General features: G+C 42.2%; 1 protein-coding gene across 8 annotated transcripts in view; it reads right to left on the reverse strand.

Moving 5' to 3' along the window:
- Nucleotides 1-21,843, reverse strand: part of sgsm2 (small G protein signaling modulator 2) — a 108,015-nt gene that overhangs the window by 74,382 nt on the left and 11,790 nt on the right. For all 8 annotated transcript variants that reach the window (XM_062959824.1, XM_062959826.1, XM_062959823.1 and 5 more), the window contains exon 2: nt 20,220-20,295. In XM_062959824.1, coding sequence (XP_062815894.1) covers nt 20,220-20,295 — 76 coding nt within the window. The remainder of the gene's footprint in view (nt 1-20,219; nt 20,296-21,843) is intronic.

Raw genomic sequence — 21,843 nt, forward strand, 5'->3', positions numbered from 1 at the left:
TAGCTTGCGGGCAGTTCTTAGATGCTCTAGATTTCGATGATCAGTATGGACTTCAATGGGAAATTTGGCTCCTTCTAGCCAATGTCTCCAAGTTTCAAAGGCTGCCTTTATGGCCAATAGTTCCTTTTCCCAAATGGTGTAATTTCTCTCTGGCGCGGTCAATTGACGGGAATAAAAGGCACAAGGATGAAGATGGTCTCCCACTGGTTGTAGGAGTACAGCCCCAATTGCCACATCGGAGGCATCCGCCTGCACAACGAAAGGGGTTTCAGGATCTGGATGCTGAAGGATTGGCTGGGACGTGAATAATTTCTTTAGTTGCTGGAACCCTTTCTCTGCTTGATCTGTCCAGCGGAAAGGCTGTTTCCCACGGATGCAGCTGGTGATTGGGTCAGACCAGCGGGCAAAATCTGGAATGAACTTGCGGTAATAGTTCGCGAACCCCAAGAATCGTTGCACCTCTTTCTTGTTGGTTGGCGCCCGCCATTCCAATACTGCTGAAACCTTAGCCGGGTCCATGGAGAGCCCTAGTGGTGAGACGCGGTATCCCAGGAAATCTACCTCTTGTAGATCAAAAGCACATTTTTCCAGCTTGGCATAAAGTCCATGATCCCGCAATCGTTGTAACACCATTCTTACGTGGTTCTCATGCTCTGATTGTGATCTAGAAAACACCAAAAAATCGTCCAGGTAGATGATCAAGAACCGATCTAGATAATCCTGAAAGATGTCATTGACAAAATGCTGGAACGTTGCGGGAGCTCCACATAATCCATAATTCATAACTCGGGACTCGAATAATCCGAATTTAGTCTGGAAGGCGGTCTTCCACTCGTCCCCTTCTCTGATGCGAACTAGATTATAAGCCCCCCGAAGATCCAGCTTGGTGTAGACCTTGGCTCCCCGAAGTCGGTCTAGTAGGTCCGAGATCAAGGGCAGGGGATAGCTGTTCCGCTTAGTGATATTGTTCAATGCTCTATAGTCCACCACCAAGCGTAAGTCCCCTGATTTCTTTTTCACAAACATCACTGGGGAAGCGGCTGGGGATTGAGAGGGTCTGATGAATCCCTTGCGAAGGTTTGACTCTATGAACTCCCTGAGAGCTTCTTGCTCCGGTTCAGTCAGGGAGTAGAGATGTCCTCGCGGGATCGGGGCCCCCTCCACCAAGTCAATGGCACAGTCATAAGGTCTATGTGGGGGTAATCTCTCGGCTTCTTTTTCATTGAATACATCCCAATATTCTGAGTACTTCTTGGGCAAGGTGATAATGGGTTCAGTGTCTGTGGTATGGCAGACCTTGGCTACAAGGCAATGGTTTTGGCAATATTTTGAAGCAAACTGCAGTTCTCTGTTGGACCAGGAGATGCTTGGGTCGTGAAGTGTCAGCCATGGAATTCCCAAAATTACAGGGAAATGGGGAACCTCGGTAACAAAGAAGGAAATTTCTTCCATATGTTCCCTTATCCACATTCTGGTGGGTTCCGACCACTGGCTTACGGGACCCGTCTTGAGGGGGCGGCCATCGATGGCTTGCACCACACGGGCATTCTTGAAGTCATGGTATTGTAATCCCAGAGAGTCGGCATACTCTCTATCAATGAAATTGTTTGTAGCTCCTGAGTCTATCATGGCATGGACCATGACTGGCCCCTTTTTAGCTGACCACAAGGTGACCACTAGAAGAAATAGGACTCCGGTTGGCGGCTCTTGAGTGGGTTTTTTGACCGGGTTGGCGAGCCTCTCTACGCCCGGTCGCTGGCTTCCCCCGCCGGCTGTGTGCCAGCCGCCTCAGACGTCTTCATCTCCGTGGAGGACGCCGCCGCCAGACGGGCGGGGGGCTTCCCTTTGGCTGGGCACTCTCTAGCGAAGTGGCCCCCGTTTCCGCAGTACCAACAGAGATTTAGGCGTTGGCGGCGGGCCTTCTCGGCGGCATCTAACCTGGGACGCACGTTGCCCAACTGCATCGGCACCTCCTCGTTCCCCCTGGGGTATGGGGCTGGTGGCGGGGGTCTCCATACTGGACGCGGCTGGACGCTGGTGGGAGCGGGAGGTTTCACCCCAGCTCTACCGCTCTGGCCTCGGACCCATTGTTTTCTGTTGGCAAGCATGACTTCAGCTCGTAAACATTGATCAATGAGTGCTTCAAGAGAGTGGGGGGGATCCACTTTGGAAATTTCTTCCAACATCTCGATGTTGAGACCCTCCCGAAATTGTCCTCTGAGGGCTATATCATTCCATCCGGTGCTGTGGGCCAGCACTCGGAACTCGGCTATGTACTGGGACAAGGGTCTGTCCCCCTGAGAGAGGCGCCGGAGTTTATGGCCGGCTGCCTCCAAATTGTCTTCGATCCCCCAAGTCGCCTTAATGTGATCCAAGAAATGTTGCGCTGATCTTAGGTGTGGGGAACCTTGGTCGAACAGCGCCGTCGCCCAGTTGGCCGCTGGCCCGTCTAAAAGGCTATAGATCCACGCCACTTTGATGTCTTCTTGGGGAAACTCGGCATTGCGGGCCTCTAGATAAGCTTGGCATTGGCGACGGAAAACATGAACCTTAGAAGCTTCTCCAGAAAACTTGGTTGGCAATGCCAAGGCTGGGAGACGGATTCCGCGTTCCTTCAATCCCTTTATTTCTCCCTCCTGCGCATTGAGCTTATCACGGATGCGGTCCACTTCCTCCTTGTCGATGGTGTAGCTAAGTGGCTGGCCACCCGGTACGGTTCCGGTAGACATTCTGGCCTAGGTTAATTGGTGCTTAGGGTGGCGGAGTCAAACTGTCAGGACCCAGGCTGCAGGGCACCAATAACCATACACAGAGGCCAGAATCTATCTAATATCTTTATTGAAGAAGTATATAAAGTTAATAAAAACAAGTGTAGAAAATAGTCTAGAGTTAGACCTTTCAGGAAAGGTCAAAATTAGTCCAAAGAAACAATGTCCAATATGAAATATTAAGGTCCAAAGTTGTAATCCAATAACCGAAACACTCACTTGCCAAGCAAGTGAGGGGAGATGACAAGGTCCTTTAGTCCATGAACTTGAGCAAGGCTAGGAAATAACTTGATACTTGGAACACAAGGCTTGATTCAAGACAACAAGGTAACGAGGAGCAGGAACAAGATCCGTGGAATTACTTGGTAAAATCCGGGAAGCAAAGCGAGGCTGAATCCTGGAAAACCAGGCAAGGTCCGCGAAGGTAAACAAGGCTGGAAACAGGAGCGAAGGCTTGAAATCAGGGACTAGGCTTGAAACAGGAACGAGGCTTGGAAACGGAGCGCGCTGTCCACACACAACTTACTCCAGTAGCTGACGAATTGACTCCGCAAGATGTCTTTGTGGGTAAAACACCTAAATAGGGTCTAGTTTTCCCACCAAAGAGCAGTTCTCTGGGGAACTAGAAACGAAAGCTAATCTCTGAGTCCAGATGCATGACTCCTTAAGGTTTCCCATGGAAAGCAGGCTTAATCAGCTGAATTCTTAGCAGCTATCCTAGCACTCCTACGAGAGGCCGCTTGAACAGCTCTCTGATGTTTACAAAACTCGTGGCGAGAAAACACAGGAGATTTAGGCTCAGGGTTTGTTTGACAGATTTCTGGAAGACAAATCTCTTGCAGGTGCAAGGTTCCCAAATCTGGCTGGGAAGGTTCCAATTCTGACTGAGACGGTGAAAAACCCAAGTTCTCCTCTTCATCTGGGACTACAGTGCCTTGAACGGGACTACATGGCCCATGACTCATCACAGTCTCTTTGCTTACTTACGGCGTTACTAGCTGTGCCCGGCCATGCGTTGCTGTGGCTAGGACTTTATTTTTCTGTTCTTTTTGTTGTATGAACGTAGAGGCGTGGATGAGAGGTTGTGCGGTCAATTTTCGAGGTTGTGGGGTGTTTAGTTTAGTTGTTTTGTCCGGTGCCATGATTCCATTACCCTTTTATATATATAGATGAGATCGTCTAGATCAGGGGTCCCCAAACTAAGGCCCGGGGGCCGGATGCGGCCCTCCAAGGTCATTGACCTGGCCCCCGCCCTCAGTTTTAGACTTCGGCTCGCCCAAAGTCCGAAATGACTTGAAGGCACAACAACAACAATCCTACTTAACTTGACTATCTCATTGGCCAGAAGCAGGCCCACACTTCCCATTGAAATCCTGATAGGTTTACACAGTATGTTGGTTAAAATTGTTTTTATTTTTAAATATTGTATGTTTTTTAATTTACTAATACTGTGCAATCCTAATAATATATTGTATATACATATAATATTGATAATAATATTGTAATGTAATACAATATAATATTTATTTATTTATTACAGTATTTCTACCCCGCGCTTCTCACCCAATAGGGGACTCAGGGCTGTTAATAATAATAATACAATATAATAATATTGTATAATATAATAATATTAATGATATATTATATATCAAATGTAATATTACTAATAATATTACAGTATAGTGGTATAGTACAAAATAGTAATATATAATGCTAATATTGTGCTATGCTAATAATATAATATATTGTATGTAGACAACTTGTAAGCCGCTCTGAGTCCCCTTCGGGGTGAGAGAGGGTGGGGTATAAATGTAGTAAATAAATAAATAATTGTTGTTGGGGGGTTTTTTTGCACTAGAATAAGACATGTGCAGTGTGCATAGCAATTTGTATTTTTTAAAATGATAATTCGGCCCCTCAACAATCTGAGGGGCCATGAATCGGCCCTCCACTTAAAAAGTTTGAGGACCCTGATCCAGATGATCTCATAAGGCCATCAGAAGACCATAGATAAGGAAAGGGACCCTCAAAGACCATCTAGATGATCTCATAAGACCATCAGAAGACCATAGATAAGGAAAGGGACCCTCAAAGGCCATCTAGATGATCTCATCAGGCCATCAGAAGACCATAGATAAGGAAAGGGGCCCCCAAAGGCCATCTAGACAATCTCATAAAACCATGGGTAAGGAAAGGGACCTCCAGTAGCCATCTGGATGGTCTCATAAGGCCATAGCTAAGCATTGAGACCTTCCAAGACCATCTAGGCGGTCTCATAAAACCATAGGTAAGGAAAGGGACCTCCAAAAGCCATCTAGATGGTCTCATAAGGCCGTAGTTAAGTAAAGAGATCTTCAAAGACCATCTAGATGATCTCATAAGGCCATAAGTAAGCAAAGAGACCTCCAGAGACCATTTAGATGGTCTCATAAGACCATAGGTAAGGAAAGGGACCCTCAAAGACCATCTAGATGGTTTCATAAGGCCGTAGCTAAGCAAAGAGACCTTCAAAGACCATCTAGACCAGGGGTCCCCAAACTTTTTAAGCAGAGGGCCACTCCACAATCCTTCAGACTGTTGAGGGGCCAAATTATCATTTGAAAAAAATACAAACAAATTCCTATGCATACTGCACATGTCTTATTTGTAGTGCAACAACAACAACAACAACGAAAGAACAATACAATATTTAAAAATGAAAACAATTTTAACCAACATAAACCTATTAGGATTTCAATGGAAAGTGTGGACCTGCTACTGGCCAATGAGATAGTCAAGTTAATTAGGGTTGTTGTTGTTGTTGTTGTTGTTGTTGTGTGCCTTCAAGTCATGTCAGACTTTGGCCAAGCCTAAGTCTAAAATTAATTATTTATTTACTGCATTTATTTACTACATTTATATCCCACCCTTCTCACCCCGAAGGGGACTCAAGAGCAGCTGTATGTACATACAATATATTATATTATTAGCATAACACAATATTAGCATTATATATTACTATACTGAACTATACCACTATACTATTATATAATATGTAATATATAATATACTAGCTGTGCCCGGCCACGCGTTGCTGTGGCGAAGTATGGTGGTATGGGAAATAAAGTCTTGAGGAACTGGTGGTAGTTAATGTAAAGGTGTGGAGTCCAGATAATCCAGTTAAAGCAGATAATATATAAGATTATATGGGTTATATAGCTGTGTGGAAGGGCCTTGAGTCTACACTGCCATCTAATCCAGTTAAAATCTGATAATCTGTATTTTATAGGCAGTGTGGAAGAGGCTAAGAGTGAGGTCTAACTCTGCCTGTCCCCTGGGTGAATGGGTTGCTAGGAGACCAAGTGGGCGGAGCTTAGCCTTCTAATTGGCAGCAATTGGATAAAAACAATTATTCCTCTCCCTCTAATTAGGACTTTATTTTTCTTTTCTTTTTGTTGTATCAACCTAGAGGCATGGATGATGGGTTGTGTTGTCAATTTTTGAGGTTGTGGGGTGTTTAGTTTTGTTGTTTTGGTGGTCGCCAGGATTCCATCACTCTTTTATATATATAGATAATTAATATTATTATATGGCATTACTATTAGTATTATATTGTATAACATAAGATTATTATCAATATTATATGTATATACAATATATTATATTATTAAAACTGATATAAAAATATTATATTATAAAACTGAGGGTGGGGGCCAGGTAAATGACCTTGGAGGGCCCCTGGGCCTTAGTTTGGGGACCCCTGGTCTAGATGGTCTTTTGGAGGTCACTTTCCTTACCTATGGTCTTATGAGACCATCTAGATGGCCTTTGGGGGTCCCTTTCCTTACCTATGGTCTTATGAGATCGTATAGACCATATCCAGTTCTTTTCATTGTTCATCATAGGACTTTATGCCGTCTTGGTCACCTTTCTGTAGACGATAGGATGGATTTCATGTGGCTCGATGACAATACATTGCGGGTTAATATGATCCAACAGTGTGATGCCGTGTCCAAGAGAGCTAACGCGATTCCCGGCTGCATCAACAGGTTTATTATATTCCAGCTGAGAGAGGTCACAACAGCGCTGTGTTTATGTTTTGGCCAGACATCGAACAGAACCCCGTATGCGCTTAATAACAGAGCTTTTTAACTCCAAAACACCGAAGGCAGGATTCAAACGCCTCCTAAAGCCAGTTTACTCCATCCAGGCAAGTCTCGAAGGCTGTCGAACGCCAACTAACTTAAACGGAGCAGAAATGGGCCACATTGATTTTTGCCGGCGGGGAGCTCAGCGCCGTTCCTGATCCGGACTCGGTATCGACTGCGCTGCCCTTGTAAGAGCACAAAACGTGCCGCTGAGCCCCGAATCTGGCTTCCTTCCAACCTTAGGCGTCACTATTTTACTTTCAAGGGCCTCTCGGGGCTGGATTGTTTTCTGCCACAACGATTTCAAAGTAGAAAACAAGCCGCGTTTCGAAATCAATACGAGAAAAGGGGAAATCGATTTGGTTTGTTAGCCAAGCAGAGCCACTCAGATCGCTGATGTGCTTTGCTCCCTTTTTGTTGTCTTAACCACAGTTATGGTAGTTATGGGTTTGTTAACCACCTTGGGGCTCCCTTCCAATTCTATGAGGGTTGAATGAAAAGTAATGCCTCCACCTTCGTAACTCCTCAACAAATGGCAGTCCTGGTCTGCGACAAGGACTGGCTTGCTCAGTAGACTCTCCTCTGAAGTTCCATTTGGTGGGAAGCCTTAGCATTGAACGGTTGTGTTGTTAAAGTGCGAAGTATGGAACCCTGCGCAGGCGGAGAAGCCTTAGCATTGAATGGTTGTGTTGTTAAAGTGCGAAATATGGAACCCTGCGCAGACGGGGAAGCCTTAGCATTGAACGGTTGTGTTGTTAAAGCGCGAAGTATGGAACCCTGCGCAGACGGGGAAGCCTTAGCATTGAACGGTTGTGTTGTTAAAGCGCGAAGTATGGGACCCTGCGCAGACGGGGAAGCCTTAGCATTGAACGGTTGTGTTGTTAAAGTGCGAAGTATGGAACCCTGCGCAGGCGGAGAAGTCTTAGCATTGAACGGTTTTGTTGTTAAAGTGCGAAGTATGGGACCCTGCGCAGACGGGGAAGCCTTAGCATTGAACGGTTGTGTTGTTAAAGCGCGAAGTATGGAACCCTGCGCAGACGGGGAAGCCTTAGCATTGAACGGTTGTGTTGTTAAAGCGCGAAGTATGGGACCCTGCGCAGACGGGGAAGCCTTAGCATTGAACGGTTGTGTTGTTAAAGTGCGAAGTATGGAACCCTGCGCAGGCGGAGAAGCCTTAGCATTGAACGGTTTTGTTGTTAAAGCGCGAAGTATGGAACCCTGCACAGATGGGTAAGCCTTAGCATTGAACGGTTGTGTTGTTAAAGCGCGAAGTATGGAACCCTGCGCAGACGGGGAAGCCTTAGCATTGAACGGTTGTGTTGTTAAAGCGCGAAGTATGGAACCCTGCGAAGACGGGGAAGCCTTAGCATTGAACGGTTGTGTTGTTAAAGTGCGAAGTATGGGACCCTGCGCAGGCGGAGAAGCCTTAGCATTGAACGGTTTTGTTGTTAAAGCGCGAAGTATGGGACCCTGCGCAGACGGGGAAGCCTTAGCATTGAACGGTTGTGTTGTTAAAGCGCGAAGTATGGAACCCTGCAAAGACGGGGAAGCCTTAGCATTGAACGGTTGTGTTGTTAAAGCGCGAAGTATGGAACCCTGCAAAGACGGGGAAGCCTTAGCATTGAACGGTTGTGTTGTTAAAGCGCGAAGTATGGGACCCTGCGCAGACGGGGAAGCCTTAGCATTGAACGGTTGTGTTGTTAAAGTGCGAAGTATGGGACCCTGCGCAGACGGGGAAGCCTTAGCATTGAACGGTTGTGTTGTTAAAGTGCGAAGTATGGGACCCTGCGCAGACGGGGAAGCCTTAGCATTGAACGGTTGTGTTGTTAAAGCGCGAAGTATGGGACCCTGCGCAGACGGGGAAGCCTTAGCATTGAACGGTTGTGTTGTTAAAGCGCGAAGTATGGAACCCTGCGCAGACGGGGAAGCCTTAGCATTGAACGGTTGTGTTGTTAAAGTGCGAAGTATGGAACCCTGGGCAGACGGGGAAACCTTAGCATTGAACGGTTGTGTTGTTAAAGTGCGAAGTATGGAACCCTGTGCAGACGGGGTAGTCTTAGCATTGAACGGTTGTGTTGTTAAAGTGCGAAGTATGGAACCCTGCGCAGACGGGGAAGCCTTAGCATTGAACGGTTGTGTTGTTAAAGCGCGAAGTATGGAACCCTGCGCAGACAGGGAAGCCTTAGCATTGAACGGTTGTGTTGTTAAAGTGCGAAGTATGGGACCCTGCGCAGACGGGGAAGCCTTAGCATTGAATGGTTGTGTTGTTAAAGTGCGAAGTATGGAACCCTGCGCAGACGGGGAAGCCTTAGCATTGAACGGTTGTGTTGTTAAAGTGCGAAGTACGGAACCCTGCGGAGACGGGGAAGCCTTAGCACTGAATGGTTGTGTTGTTAAAGTGCGAAGTACGGAACCCTGCGCAGACGGGGAAGCCTTAGCATTGAACGGTTGTGTTGTTAAAGTGCGAAGTACGGAACCCTGCGCAGACGGGGAATCCTTAGCATTGAACGGTTGTGTTGTTAATGTGCGAAGTATGGAACCCTGCGCAGACGGGGAAGCCTTAGCATTGAATGGTTGTGTTGTTAAAGTCCGAAGTATGGAACCCTGCGCAGACGGGGAAGTCTTAGCATTGAACGGTTGTGTTGTTAAAGTGCGAAATATGGAACCCTGCGCAGACGGGGAAGCCTTAGCATTGAACGGTTGTGTTGTTAAAGTGCGAAGTATGGAACCCTGCGCAGACGGGGAAGTCTTAGCATTGAACGGTTGTGTTGTTAAAGTGCGAAGTATGGAACCCTGTGCAGACGGGGAAGTCTTAGCATTGAACGGTTGTGTTGTTAAAGTGCGAAGTACAGAACCCTGTGCAGATGGTCGGTCAATGCAACTTAAGCAATGTGCAATCACTGAATTCTTGACAGCAGAAGGTGTCACCCCAAAGGAGATTCATTCGAGACTGAAAGCTGTTTATGGTGATTGTGTTGATGTGAGTCCTGTGTGTCGTTGGGCGAGTAAGTTTAAAGATGTTGAGGTGGGAACATCTGACTTGTGTGACAAACAAAGAGTTGGACATCCTGTGAGAGCGACCAGTGAGTTTCACATGCAAAAGTTTGACAGATTGATTCAGGACAATCGTTGTATCCCTCAGAGAGAAATTCCCAGCAGAATCGGCATTTCGCAAGAACGTGTGGGTCACATTATTGCTTTGCTTGGCTGTCGGAAGATCTGTCAGATGGGGACTGCGAGACGCCTGTTGCGGAAACAGAGTGTCGATGTCGTTGGTAGAAATGTATCCAATTGTCTGGTGATGATGTGGAAAAGTGAACAGTGGTCGTTAAAGAGCACATTCTAAGGATTGTTTCTGCGTTTGATTTATTAAAATATTCCCAGTAACGAAGGTGGAGGCACTACTTTTCGTAGGATTCGATAAGAGGGAAGACACAATACCGGCTAACCAAGATGTGGCATTCCAAGCAAATGGGAGTGCGTTTGGGTGCCGTGTGTGCCACGTTCCTCCCCACAAAGTACACCTGGCTTTCACACCGTCCCCCCTCCTTCCCTTTGCGTTTGTTGCCATAGTGCCGTTGCTTCCGGATGCTTCGAAACCCCTTAGGACACCAGGGATGCCTTGCTTGTTGTGTTCTTTGTCAAAAGACAAATCCATTCTTTGCGTGTCAACAAGCTCCCTTTTTTCGTGGGCTGCTTAACGACAAGCCATGATGCCGAATCCGCCGGGGACATTAATGCTGCCCATTTCTGGGTGGGGTGAACCTCATCGATGGGAAAAAATACATGATGCAATCTGTTGCCTTTCGCCCGGGCCCAAAGGACAGTGCAATTCTGATTGTCGGGTGCAAAGCAATTCTTTTGTTTTGTTTGAATTGCATTTGCTTAGCAACCGCCATCTGCTGCTTCATCTTTCCGAAGGCGGGTTGCGGCAAAAATAAATTAGCAGAGGGAGGCAAGTCATTCACGCATTAATAGCGCATAGGATCGCTTTGGGTTATCATCTCCTTTTACTGGAGAGCTTGGAGACATCACAATCTCTGGCATCCCAATGCAATCCTATGACAACTAGGCAGAGCCGGCCCTAGATATTTTTCAAGTGTAGGCGAACAGAATTTTGGTGCCCCCCCCCCCCCAAACCAATCACTGAAAAATAAAAGTGTTGGATAAGCGAAAATGTTGGATAATAAGCAGGACCGGCCCGAGGAAATTCGAAGGGGTACGCAAAAAATTTTTGCGCCCCCTCCCCTGCACCGCGGGAGGCGTGGCCAGGACTGGCCCCGCCCCCGTGCCCTAACCCCGCCTCCAACGCGGGCGGCCACGCCTCTCGCGGCGCGGGCGGCGTGGGAGGCGGGGCCAGGGTGCGCGGCGTGAGAGGCGGGGCCAAACGTGGCCCCGCCTCCTGCGGGGCGCGCCCTGGTGCAGCCAAGCTGCGGCAGGAGTTCTTCCAGGCCGCAGCCTGAAAGGACTCCCGCTGCAGCGGGCGCGCGCCATGGGAGGCGTGGCCGGTCCCGCCATGGCGCGCCCCACGGGAGGCGGGGCCAGAGCTGGCCACGCCTCCACGTCACATGGCCCCACCTCCGCCAGGTGTGGCCCCGCCTCCCAGGGGTTCAATAGGGCCCCTGGGAAGGTGGCGCCCAACGCGGGGGCGTGGCCAGCGTGCCATGTTGGGCTGGGCCTGATAATAAGGAAAGATAAAGGAAAAGCCTATTAAACATCAAATTACATTATGATTTTACAAATTAAGCACCAAAACATCATGTTTTACAACAAATCAATAGAAAAAGCAGTTCAATACATGGTAATGTTATGTAGGAATTACTATATTTGCGAATTTAGCACTAAACATTGAACAGGGATATAGGGCAGTGTGGACTTAGATAACCCAAATAGCCCTCAGTATTAAAAAAAAACCCTCTAAAATCAGGACAATAAATAAAGAACAACACTCTGAAAACAGAAGAAATCCAGACAGGAAACAATCAGGGACAGCTAACTCCTCCCAAAAAAGATTCTCCCAGGCAAGAAGAAGCCAGGCCTTGAAGCCACAGGGCCATTAAATGCTAATCAAGGTGATTAATTACAACATTCACACCTGCTTCAAAGAAAAGTTCTTTCTCCCACCCTGGACCTTCTACAGATATATAAACCCCACATACCTAGCTTCCAAGTTCCCACAGACCTCACAATTTCTTTTTTTTAATATAATTTTTATTAAGTATTTTTGCATACAGGTTTAAAATAGTGGGGTTCAAAAATGGGAGAGGGAAGTAGGGGGTAGGGAGGAGGGGCTGGGGCTGGGAGAGAGGTTATAGAAGAGGGGGGAGGAAAAAGGGGAAAGGAGGAGAAACAAAAGCAAAGGGGGTGGGTTTTAGGAGGGTGGGAGGGGGAGGGGGCCAGAGAGAGGCCCGGGAGAGTCGGTTGAGTCTTTGGATGTCAGAGAGTGGTCCCCTTGTGGTGTCGGCTAGTCCATGGGTAACTGTCCATTTGGGTGGGGGGGGGGTCCGTTTGCCTCCTGAAGCGACATGTTGTGTTGCTAGATTTGTATATTTCTGGTTGTTCTTGTGGAATTTCTTCGAGGTATGTCCGTCTTTTCCTTATGTATTCTTCAAATATTTGTCCATGGTGTTTCTTCATCAGGAAGGTTAGTCTGTCCATGGTCTTTATTTCCCATACTTTTAATAGCCATTGATTGATTGAAGGGATCTGGTTTGTTCTCCATAGTTTGGTGAAGGCAATCCTGGCTCCTATAACCAGATAGTTTAGAATTTTTTCCTCATCTGTGTTCAATTTCAAATTTTTAAGGCCCAATAGGTATAGTTCTGGTCTCATATGTAGTTTCTTTCCCATTATTTTTACACATTCTTCATGGATTTTTTTCCAGTACCTCTTTGTTTTGGGACAGGACCACCACATGTGGTAGAAACTGCCCTCATTCACCTGGCACTTCCAACATTTTATTTGAATATTTTTGTTGTAATGGCTTTTTTTATTTTTTGGAGTGATGTACCATCTGTAAATCATTTAGTATTAATTTTCATTAATTGCATATGTGTGTTTTATATTTTTCTTCCAGATTGATTCCCATTCCTCATATCTTATAGGCCTTCCTATGTCTTTGGACCATTGCACCATGCTTCCCTGAATTTGTTCTTCCTCGGTATTCCACTCCAAGAGTTTCTTATATATCTTTGTAATTAATTTGTTTTCAGACTCTAGAATTTTGTCCCATTCTGAGTCTTTCTTCATGAAGCCATCTTGTTTATCCTTAATATATTCTTCCTTTATTTGCCTGTAGTGGATCCATGATAAGTGACCGAATGATTTCAATACTTCTTCTTGTGATTTTAGTACGTATTCATTTTCTTGACTTGTGAGGACATCTCTGTATGTGGGCCAGTTTATGTTGCTTTGGATACTCTTCTGAGTTATTGCTAGTGGCGATAGTCACATTGGAGTTTTGGTGAACATTCTTATTTTATATTTCTCCCATATGTTGTTTAGTGAAGTTCTTATTATATGGTTTCTGAATATTTTCTTATTGTTTTTGTCTGCTTTGTGCCATATATATAAATGCCAGTCGGCTTTTAGGTCGAAACCTTCTAGATTTAAGATTTTCTTGTTCTTTAGAAATAGCCAATCTTTGATCCAAGTTAAGGCACAAGATTCGTAGACCTCACAATTTCTGAAGGCCCCGAAGGTGGGCTCCCATGGTGCAAAGGTGGGTCTGCGCCGGCCGGAAAGCCCAGCACGGGCACCGGGAGGCCCAAAAGAGAAGGAGGTGGAGAGTGGTGCCCTCCTCCCAGGACGATGGCGCCCCTGGGACGATGGCGCCACAGGCAAGTGCCTAGTTCGCCTTATGGTTGGACCGCCTCTGCAACTAGGGATAGCAGGACATCCAAATATTCTTCTCTACCATGGAAAACCTGTGATGGTAGGTAGACCATTATGGGTAATATATACCGTATATACTCGAGTATAAGCCAAGGCACCTAATTTTACCACAAACAACTGGGAAAACATTGACTCCAGTATAAGCCGAGGGTGGTGAATTTCAGAAATAAAAATAGATACCAATAAAATTACATTAATTGAGGTATCAGTAGGTTAAATGTTTCCTGTCTGGAATTCCCCTGTTTTCAGAGTGTTGTTCTTTATTTACTGTTCTGATTTTAGAGTTTATTTTAATGCTGGTCACCAGATTGTGTTCATTTTCCTGGTTTCCTCCCTTCTGCACAATGTGCACAAAGTGGCTACACAATGCCATTATGGATAACATATACCGTATATACTCGAATATAAGCCCACCCAAATATAAACCAAGGCACCTAATTTTACCACAAACAACTGGGAAAACACTGACTCCAGTATAAGGGCCGGGCTGTGGCGCAGCTGGCTAGGAACCAGCTGCAATAAATCACTACTGACCGAGAGGTCATGAGTTCGAAGCCCGGGTCGGCTTAAGCCCCCGACCATTAAATAGCCAGCTTGCTGTTGACCTATTTATTTACAGTATTTATATTCCGCCCTTCTCACCCCGAAGGGGACTCAGGGCGGATCACATTATAACACACATAGGGCAAACATTCAATGCCCATAAACACATCAAACAGAGACTGAGAGACACACGCAGAGGCAAGTTAACCTTCTTCTGAGGGGATGTTCGATTCTGGCCACAGGGGGGAGCAGCTGCTTCATCATCCACACTGACGGCACTTCCTCATTCCTGGTCGTAAATTAGTTAATCTTGCCTCCCCACTTATAAGTGGTACCTTATCTCCTACTTGATAGATACAACTATCTTTCGGGTTGCTAGGTCAGCAACAAGCAGGGGCTATTTTTTATTTTTAATTGACGGGTGCTCACCCCGCCACGGGCTGGCCTCGAACTCATGACCTCATGGTCAGAGTGATTTAAGGCAGCTGCTCAACAGCTGTGCCACAGCCCGACCTATGCAGCCCCGAAAGACAGTTGCATCTGTCAAGTAGGGAAATTTAGGTACGCTTTATGCAGGAGGCTAATTTAACTAATTTACAACATCATAAACTGCCAGCAAAACACGAGGAAAGGAATGAGGAAGTACAGCCACTAGTGGACAGTGAAGCAACAGCTCCCCCTGTGGCCGGAATCGTGAAGCTGGAAAAAAAATGTTAAATGCCTCTGTGTCTGTCTATATATGTTGTTTGTCTGTTGGCATTGAATGTTTGCCATACATATGTTCATTGTAATCCGCGCTGAGTCCCCTTTGGGGTGAGAAGGGCGGAATATAAATACTGTAAATAAATAAATAAATAAATAAATAAGCCGAGGGTGGTGAATTTCAGAAATAAAAATAGATACCAATAAAATTACATTAATTGAGGCATCAGTAGGTTAAATGTTTCCTGTCTGGATTTCCCCTGTTTTCAGAGTGTTGTTCTTTATTTACTGTTCTGATTTTAGAGTTTATTTTAATGCTGGTCGCCAAATTGTGTTCATTTTCCTGGTTTCCTCTCTTCTGCACAGTGTGCACAAAGTGACTGCACAATGTCTTTATATTCAAATACCGTATATACTCAAGTATAAGCCAAGTTTTTCCATCCTTTTTTACGGCTGAAAAAGCCCTCCTCGGCTTATACTAGAGTGAGGATTCTGGTCAGCTTAAATTTGGGTTGGCTTATACAGTAGAGTCTCACTTATCCAACACTCGTTTATCCAACGTTCTGGATTATCCAACGCATTTTTGTAGTCAATGTTTTCAATATATCGTGATATTTTGGTGCTAAATACGTAAATACAGTAATTACTACAGAGCATTACTGCGTATTGAACTACTTGGTGCTTAATTTGTAAAATCATAACCTAATTTGATGTTTAATAGGCTTTTCCTTAATGCCTCCTTATTATCCAACATATTCACATCCAACGTTCTGCCGGCCCGTTTATGTTGGATAAGTGAGACTCTACTGTACTCACGTATATATGTAATTTATTATTTTTTCTCTCTGGTTATTGTTATGATTACATTTACAGTAGAGTCTCACTTATCCAAAATAAATGGGCCGGCAGAATGTTGGATAAGTGAATATGTTGGATAATAAGGAGAGATTAAGAAAAAGCCTATTAAACATCAAAATAGGTTATGATTTTGCAAATTAAGCATCAAAACATCATGTTATACAACAAATTTGACAGAAAAAGTAGTTCATTACACATTAATGCTATGTAGTAATTACTGTATTTACGAATTTAGCACCAAAATATCATGATATATTGAAAACGTTGACTACAAAAATGCGTTGGATAATCCAGAACGTTGGATAAGTGAGTGTTGGATAAGTGAGACTCTACTGTATTATTTTGCTCTATTATTGTTACTATTACAGCTATTATTTTTCTCTATTATTGCCATTATTATTATGTTTATTAATTTACTCTAATTATTATTACATTTATTATTTGAGTCTATTATTTTTACTGTATATACTCGAATATAAGCCAACCCAAATATAAACAAAGGCAGCTAATTTTACCACAAAAAACTGGGAAATCAGTGACTCCAGTATAAGCCGAGGGTGGTAAATTTCAGAAATAAAAATAGATACCAAAAAATTACATTAATTGAGGCATCAGTAGGTTAAATGTTTTTGAATATATACATCAAGCTCTAATTTAAGATAAGAGTGTCTGATTAAATCATTATTGTCATATTCTTCAATGTAAATGTGCTTATGTAGCTTTTTAATAATACAGTAAAGTCTCACTTATCCAAGCCTCGCTTATCCAAGCTTCTGGATAATCCAAGCCATTTTTGTAGTCAATGTTTTCAATATACAGTAGAGTCTCACTAATCCAAGCTAAATGGGCCGGCAGAAGCTTGGATAAGCGAATATCTTGGATTATAAGGACTGATCAAGGAAAAGCCTATTAAACATCAAATTAAGTTATGATTTTACAAATTAAGCACCAAAACTTCATGTTATACAACAAATTTGACAGAAAAAATAGTTCAATACGCAGTAATGTTATGTTGTAATCACTGTATTTACGAATTTAGCCCAAAATATCACGATATATTGGAAACATTGACTACAAAAATGGCTTGGATTATCCAGAGGCTTGGATAAGCGAGGCTCGGATTAGTGAGACTCTACTGTACTGTGATATTTTGGTGCTAAATTCGTAAATACAGTAATTACGACATAACATTACTGCATATTGAACTACATTTTCTGTCAAATTTGTTGTAAAACATGATGCTTTGGTGCTTAAGTTGTAAAATCATAACCTAATTTGATGTTTAATAGGCTTTTCCTTAATCCCTCCTTATTATCCAAGATATTCGCTTATCCAAGCATCTGCCGGCCCATTTATGTTGGATAAGTGAGACTTATTATTTAAAAAGCTACATAAGCACATTTACATTGAAGAATATGAGAATAATGATTTAATCAGACAGTCTTAACTTAAATTAGAGCTTGATGTATATACAGTAAAGACTGTCTGATTAAATCATTATTCTCATATTCTTCAATGTAAATGTGCTTATGTAGCTTTTTTAATAATAATAGAGTAAAATAATAAATGTAAGAATAATAAATACAGTAAAATAGTAAATGTAATAATAACAATAATCTCGGAGTGAAATAATTAATGTATCAATAAAATTAATAAAATAAATGTAATAGTAACAATAATGAGTAAAATAATAAATGTAATAACAATAGTATCAGAGTAAAATAATGAATCAATAAAAATAGAGTAAAATAAATGTAATCGTAACAATAATGAGTAAAATAATAAATGTGAGAATAATAATAAATAGAGTAAAATAATAAATGCAATGATAATAATAAAGTAGAATAATAAATGTAATAATACCAATAATAATAAATGTACCATATATACTTGAGTATAAGCCGACCCAAATATAAGCCAATCAGGACCCTCACCCGAGTATAAGCCGAGGGGGGCTTTTTCAGTCCTAAAAACGGGCTTATATTAGAGTATATACGGTATTCATTTTGACTCCGGGTGCATCTACACTGTAGGCTTAATGCAGTTTGACTACACCTGGACACTTGACTACACGTGACAACCACTTTCACGGCACTAGTGTCCAACTGCATTCATCCTCCTGTGTAGATAGAGGGTTTGGTGGGCATTTACCTTGAGTTTGGGAGTTGTAGTTCACCTACATCCAGAGAGCACTGAGGACTCAAACAATGGTGTATCTGGACCAAACTTGGCACGGATACTCAATAGGCCCAAATGTGAACACCGGTGGAGTTTGGGGGAAAAAGACCTTGACATTTGGGAGTTGCAGTTGCTGGGATTTATAGTTCACCTACAATCAAAGAGCTTTCTGAACTCCACCAATGAGGAAATTGAACCGAACTTGGCACACAAAACTCCCATGACTAACAGAAAACACTAGAACGGGTTGGTGGGCACAGACGTTGAGTTTGGGAGTTGTAGTTTGTTACCATGTGAGTGTACAGCGGAATCAGCAGAGTCCAGTTAACACCATGTGCAAAAGACTCAGACCAGGCAGAGGAATTAAAAGAACAAAAGAAACTTTACTTGTTGAGTTGAAGTCAAATAAACAGTTCACCAATCATACAATGTCCATGTAGTTGCATAAGATCAATAACTAATCAATCAGCATTCAATATATATCCAGCATAGCATATTTAATCAGCTACTTGACCGTAGCTATTAGAGAGCCTGTGCTCTCCCAGCAAGCTCAAATCCCAACTGACAAATCCAGCCATCTGCCATCAAACCGATACATTGTTTTAGGCGTGGCTTTGCCTCTGCAAAGCTGAGCTCTTTTGCAGAGATCTCCTGCAAACATCTTTGCAAGGATTTCTTTACACACACACACACATAGCAATTTGACGCAATATAGTTCACCTACATCCAGAGAGCACTGAGGATTCAAACAATGGTGGATCTGGACCAAACTTGGCACGGATACTCAATATGCCCAAATGTGAACACCGGTGGAGTTTGGGGAAAAGAGACCTTGACATTTGGGAGTTGTAGTTGCTGGGATTTATAGTTTACCTATGTTTATAGTTCGCCCTTGAACGCCATCAATAATAGAATTTATTTTTTAAATCCCAAACCTGACATTTTCGTGTGTTTCTAAGAGCAGCACTTTGTGCATTACTCATAACAGGCGAGAGCGTGAATGAATATAATATATTCCAACCCAAAAGCCTTTCCGAAAACATCGTGTTGAGCCGACGGCAAAATTGCAGCGAGTCGTGCGCAGGGAAGGAGAAGAAGAAAGGAAAGATTCGGCTCTTTCCAGGATTTGAAAACGCTGGAGGCCATTCGTTGGATGTAAGGCGTTAGAAATATGTTCAGAGTCAATGGGAGGGAACCCACGCAAGAGGGACTTGCTGCCATTGCATATTTATAAATCTCGTGGAATACCGTATATACGCGAGTATAAGCCGACCCGAATATAAGCCGAGGCACCTAATTTTAACACGAAAACTGGGAAAACTTATTGACTTAAGCCGAGGGTGGGAAACGCAGCAGCTATGGGTAAATTTCAAAAATAAAAATAGGCGGTTTCCAACATGATAAAAACAATACAATACAATACACATAATAAATAATAAAAACAGAGCCATACAACAATTTAAAAAATAATACAAGTAATAAACATAAATACACAGCATATAATCCAACAATGAAAAAAAAAACTAGTAACAATACTCCACATTTGGCCACAAAAGACATAGTCATCCAATCTATGTCTTTCCATCAAAAAACCCTATAAAATTAGGTCCAAATTACAGGAAAAACCCCAAACCCACCTTGAATAGCACTGAACAGCCTTGCAGCTTCAAACACAGGCTGTAAATGACATTATTTTCCATAACAACAGATTACGTCACACCAACGCATAGCCAAACACAGCTAGACATATTCCAGAAAGCAAACAACCAGAGCCAGCTAACACCTCCCAACAAAGGATTCCTCCTCAGAGTCATTATTATTATTATTATTATTATTATTATTATTATTATTATTATTATTAGGTTCTTGGGAACCATCAAAATGAACAAAACCTGGCAGCCAGGATTTAAAAACTCTATAATCTGGACAGTAAAAAAGGAACAACACTCTGAAAAAAAGGGTATTGAAGACAGGAAACAACCAGAGCCAGTGAACACCTCCCAACAAAGGATTCCCCCAGGGAGGAAACAACCAGGCTTTTCTTAAAAGCCATAAAAATACGGACAAAAGACACGTGTGACTTTGTATGTGACCCAAAAAATTAAAAAAGCATTTGAAAGGAGGAAAAGGAAGAGGGTTTGTCGCTTACCACACAGCGCAATGACGTGGCTGCTGTCTTCGTGGACAAACTTCCGGGTGACGGCTTCTTCCATGATTTGCTTCACCTAAAAGGAGAAGAACCCTTTAGATGTGTTTGACTACCGTTCCCATCATCCACAGACCAAGAAATCAAGCCCTACAAGCGTAAGAGCAGTGATGACACCATTGTCAGCATAGATGAAATATTACATGTAATATATAATAATATATATAATATATCATTACTATTATTATTGTACTGTATTATTATTAATATTATATTGTATTACATTATAATATTATCACTATTATATGTATATACAATATATTATTATATATTATTACTATTATATATTGAAAGCCAGTAACAGCACGTAAAGCTTTGGGGATCTTAATAATATTGATAATATTTAATCATTTCAAAGCTCCCTGCTTGAGCGGTGATGGCACGATCGTCAGCATAGATGAAATATTACATGTAATATATAATAATATATGTAATAATATATACTATATCATTATTATTATTATTGTACTGTATTATTATTAGTATTTTATTGTAATACATTATAATATTATCAATATTGTATGTATATACAATATATTATTATTATTATTATATATTGAAAAAGAAAGCGAGTAAGTATTAATATTATTAATATTCTTAAGCTCTCCAAAGCTTTACGTGCTCTTACTGGCTTTCTTTTTCAATATATAATAGTAATATATTAATACTATTTAATCATTTCAAAGTTCCCTGCTTGAGCGGTGATGGCACAATCATCAGCATAGAGGAAATATCAGCATAAAATCCCAACCAGACCCCACATATGAATTCAGTGTTAAAAACCTAACATCAAATTAAGCCTAATTTCAGTGAACTAAGCATCACATCAATAACCTAAACCAATACAATCAAAAAGAATCAGACAAAAATTACTATATATATTCGAGTATAAGCCGACCGAGGCACCTAATTTTACCACAAAAAAAACTGGGAAAACATTTGACTCCAATATAGGCCGAGGGTGGTAAATTTCAGAAATAAAAATAGATACCAATAAAATTACATTAATTGAGGCATCAGTAGATTAAATGTTTTTGAATATTTACATAAAGCTCAAACTTAAGATAAGATTGTCCAACTCTGATTAAATCATTATTCTCATCTTCTTCAATGTAAATGTGCTTATGTATCCTTTTAATAATAATAGAGTGATATAATAAATGTAATAATAATAAATATAGGAAAATAATACATGTAATAATAAATAGAGTAAGATAATAAATATAAGAACAGAGTGAAATAATAAATGTATTATTAATAATAAAATAGAGTAAAATAAATGTAATTGTAACAACAATAATAGAGAAAAATAATAAATGTAATAATACCAATAATAATAGAGAAAAATAATAAATGTAATAATAATAATATCAGAGTGAAATAATAAATGCATTAATAATAGTAAAAAATAGAGTAAAATAGATGTAATAGTAGCAACAATAATAGAGAAAAATAATAAATGTACCATATATTCTTGAGTATAAGCTGACCCAAATATAAGCCAACCAGGACCCTCACTCGAGTATAAGCCGAGGGGGGCTTTTTCAGTCTTAAAAAAGGGCTGAAA

Source organism: Anolis carolinensis, unplaced genomic scaffold (genome assembly GCF_035594765.1).
Source record: "Anolis carolinensis isolate JA03-04 unplaced genomic scaffold, rAnoCar3.1.pri scaffold_7, whole genome shotgun sequence".
Classification (NCBI taxonomy): Eukaryota; Metazoa; Chordata; class Lepidosauria; order Squamata; family Dactyloidae; genus Anolis; species Anolis carolinensis.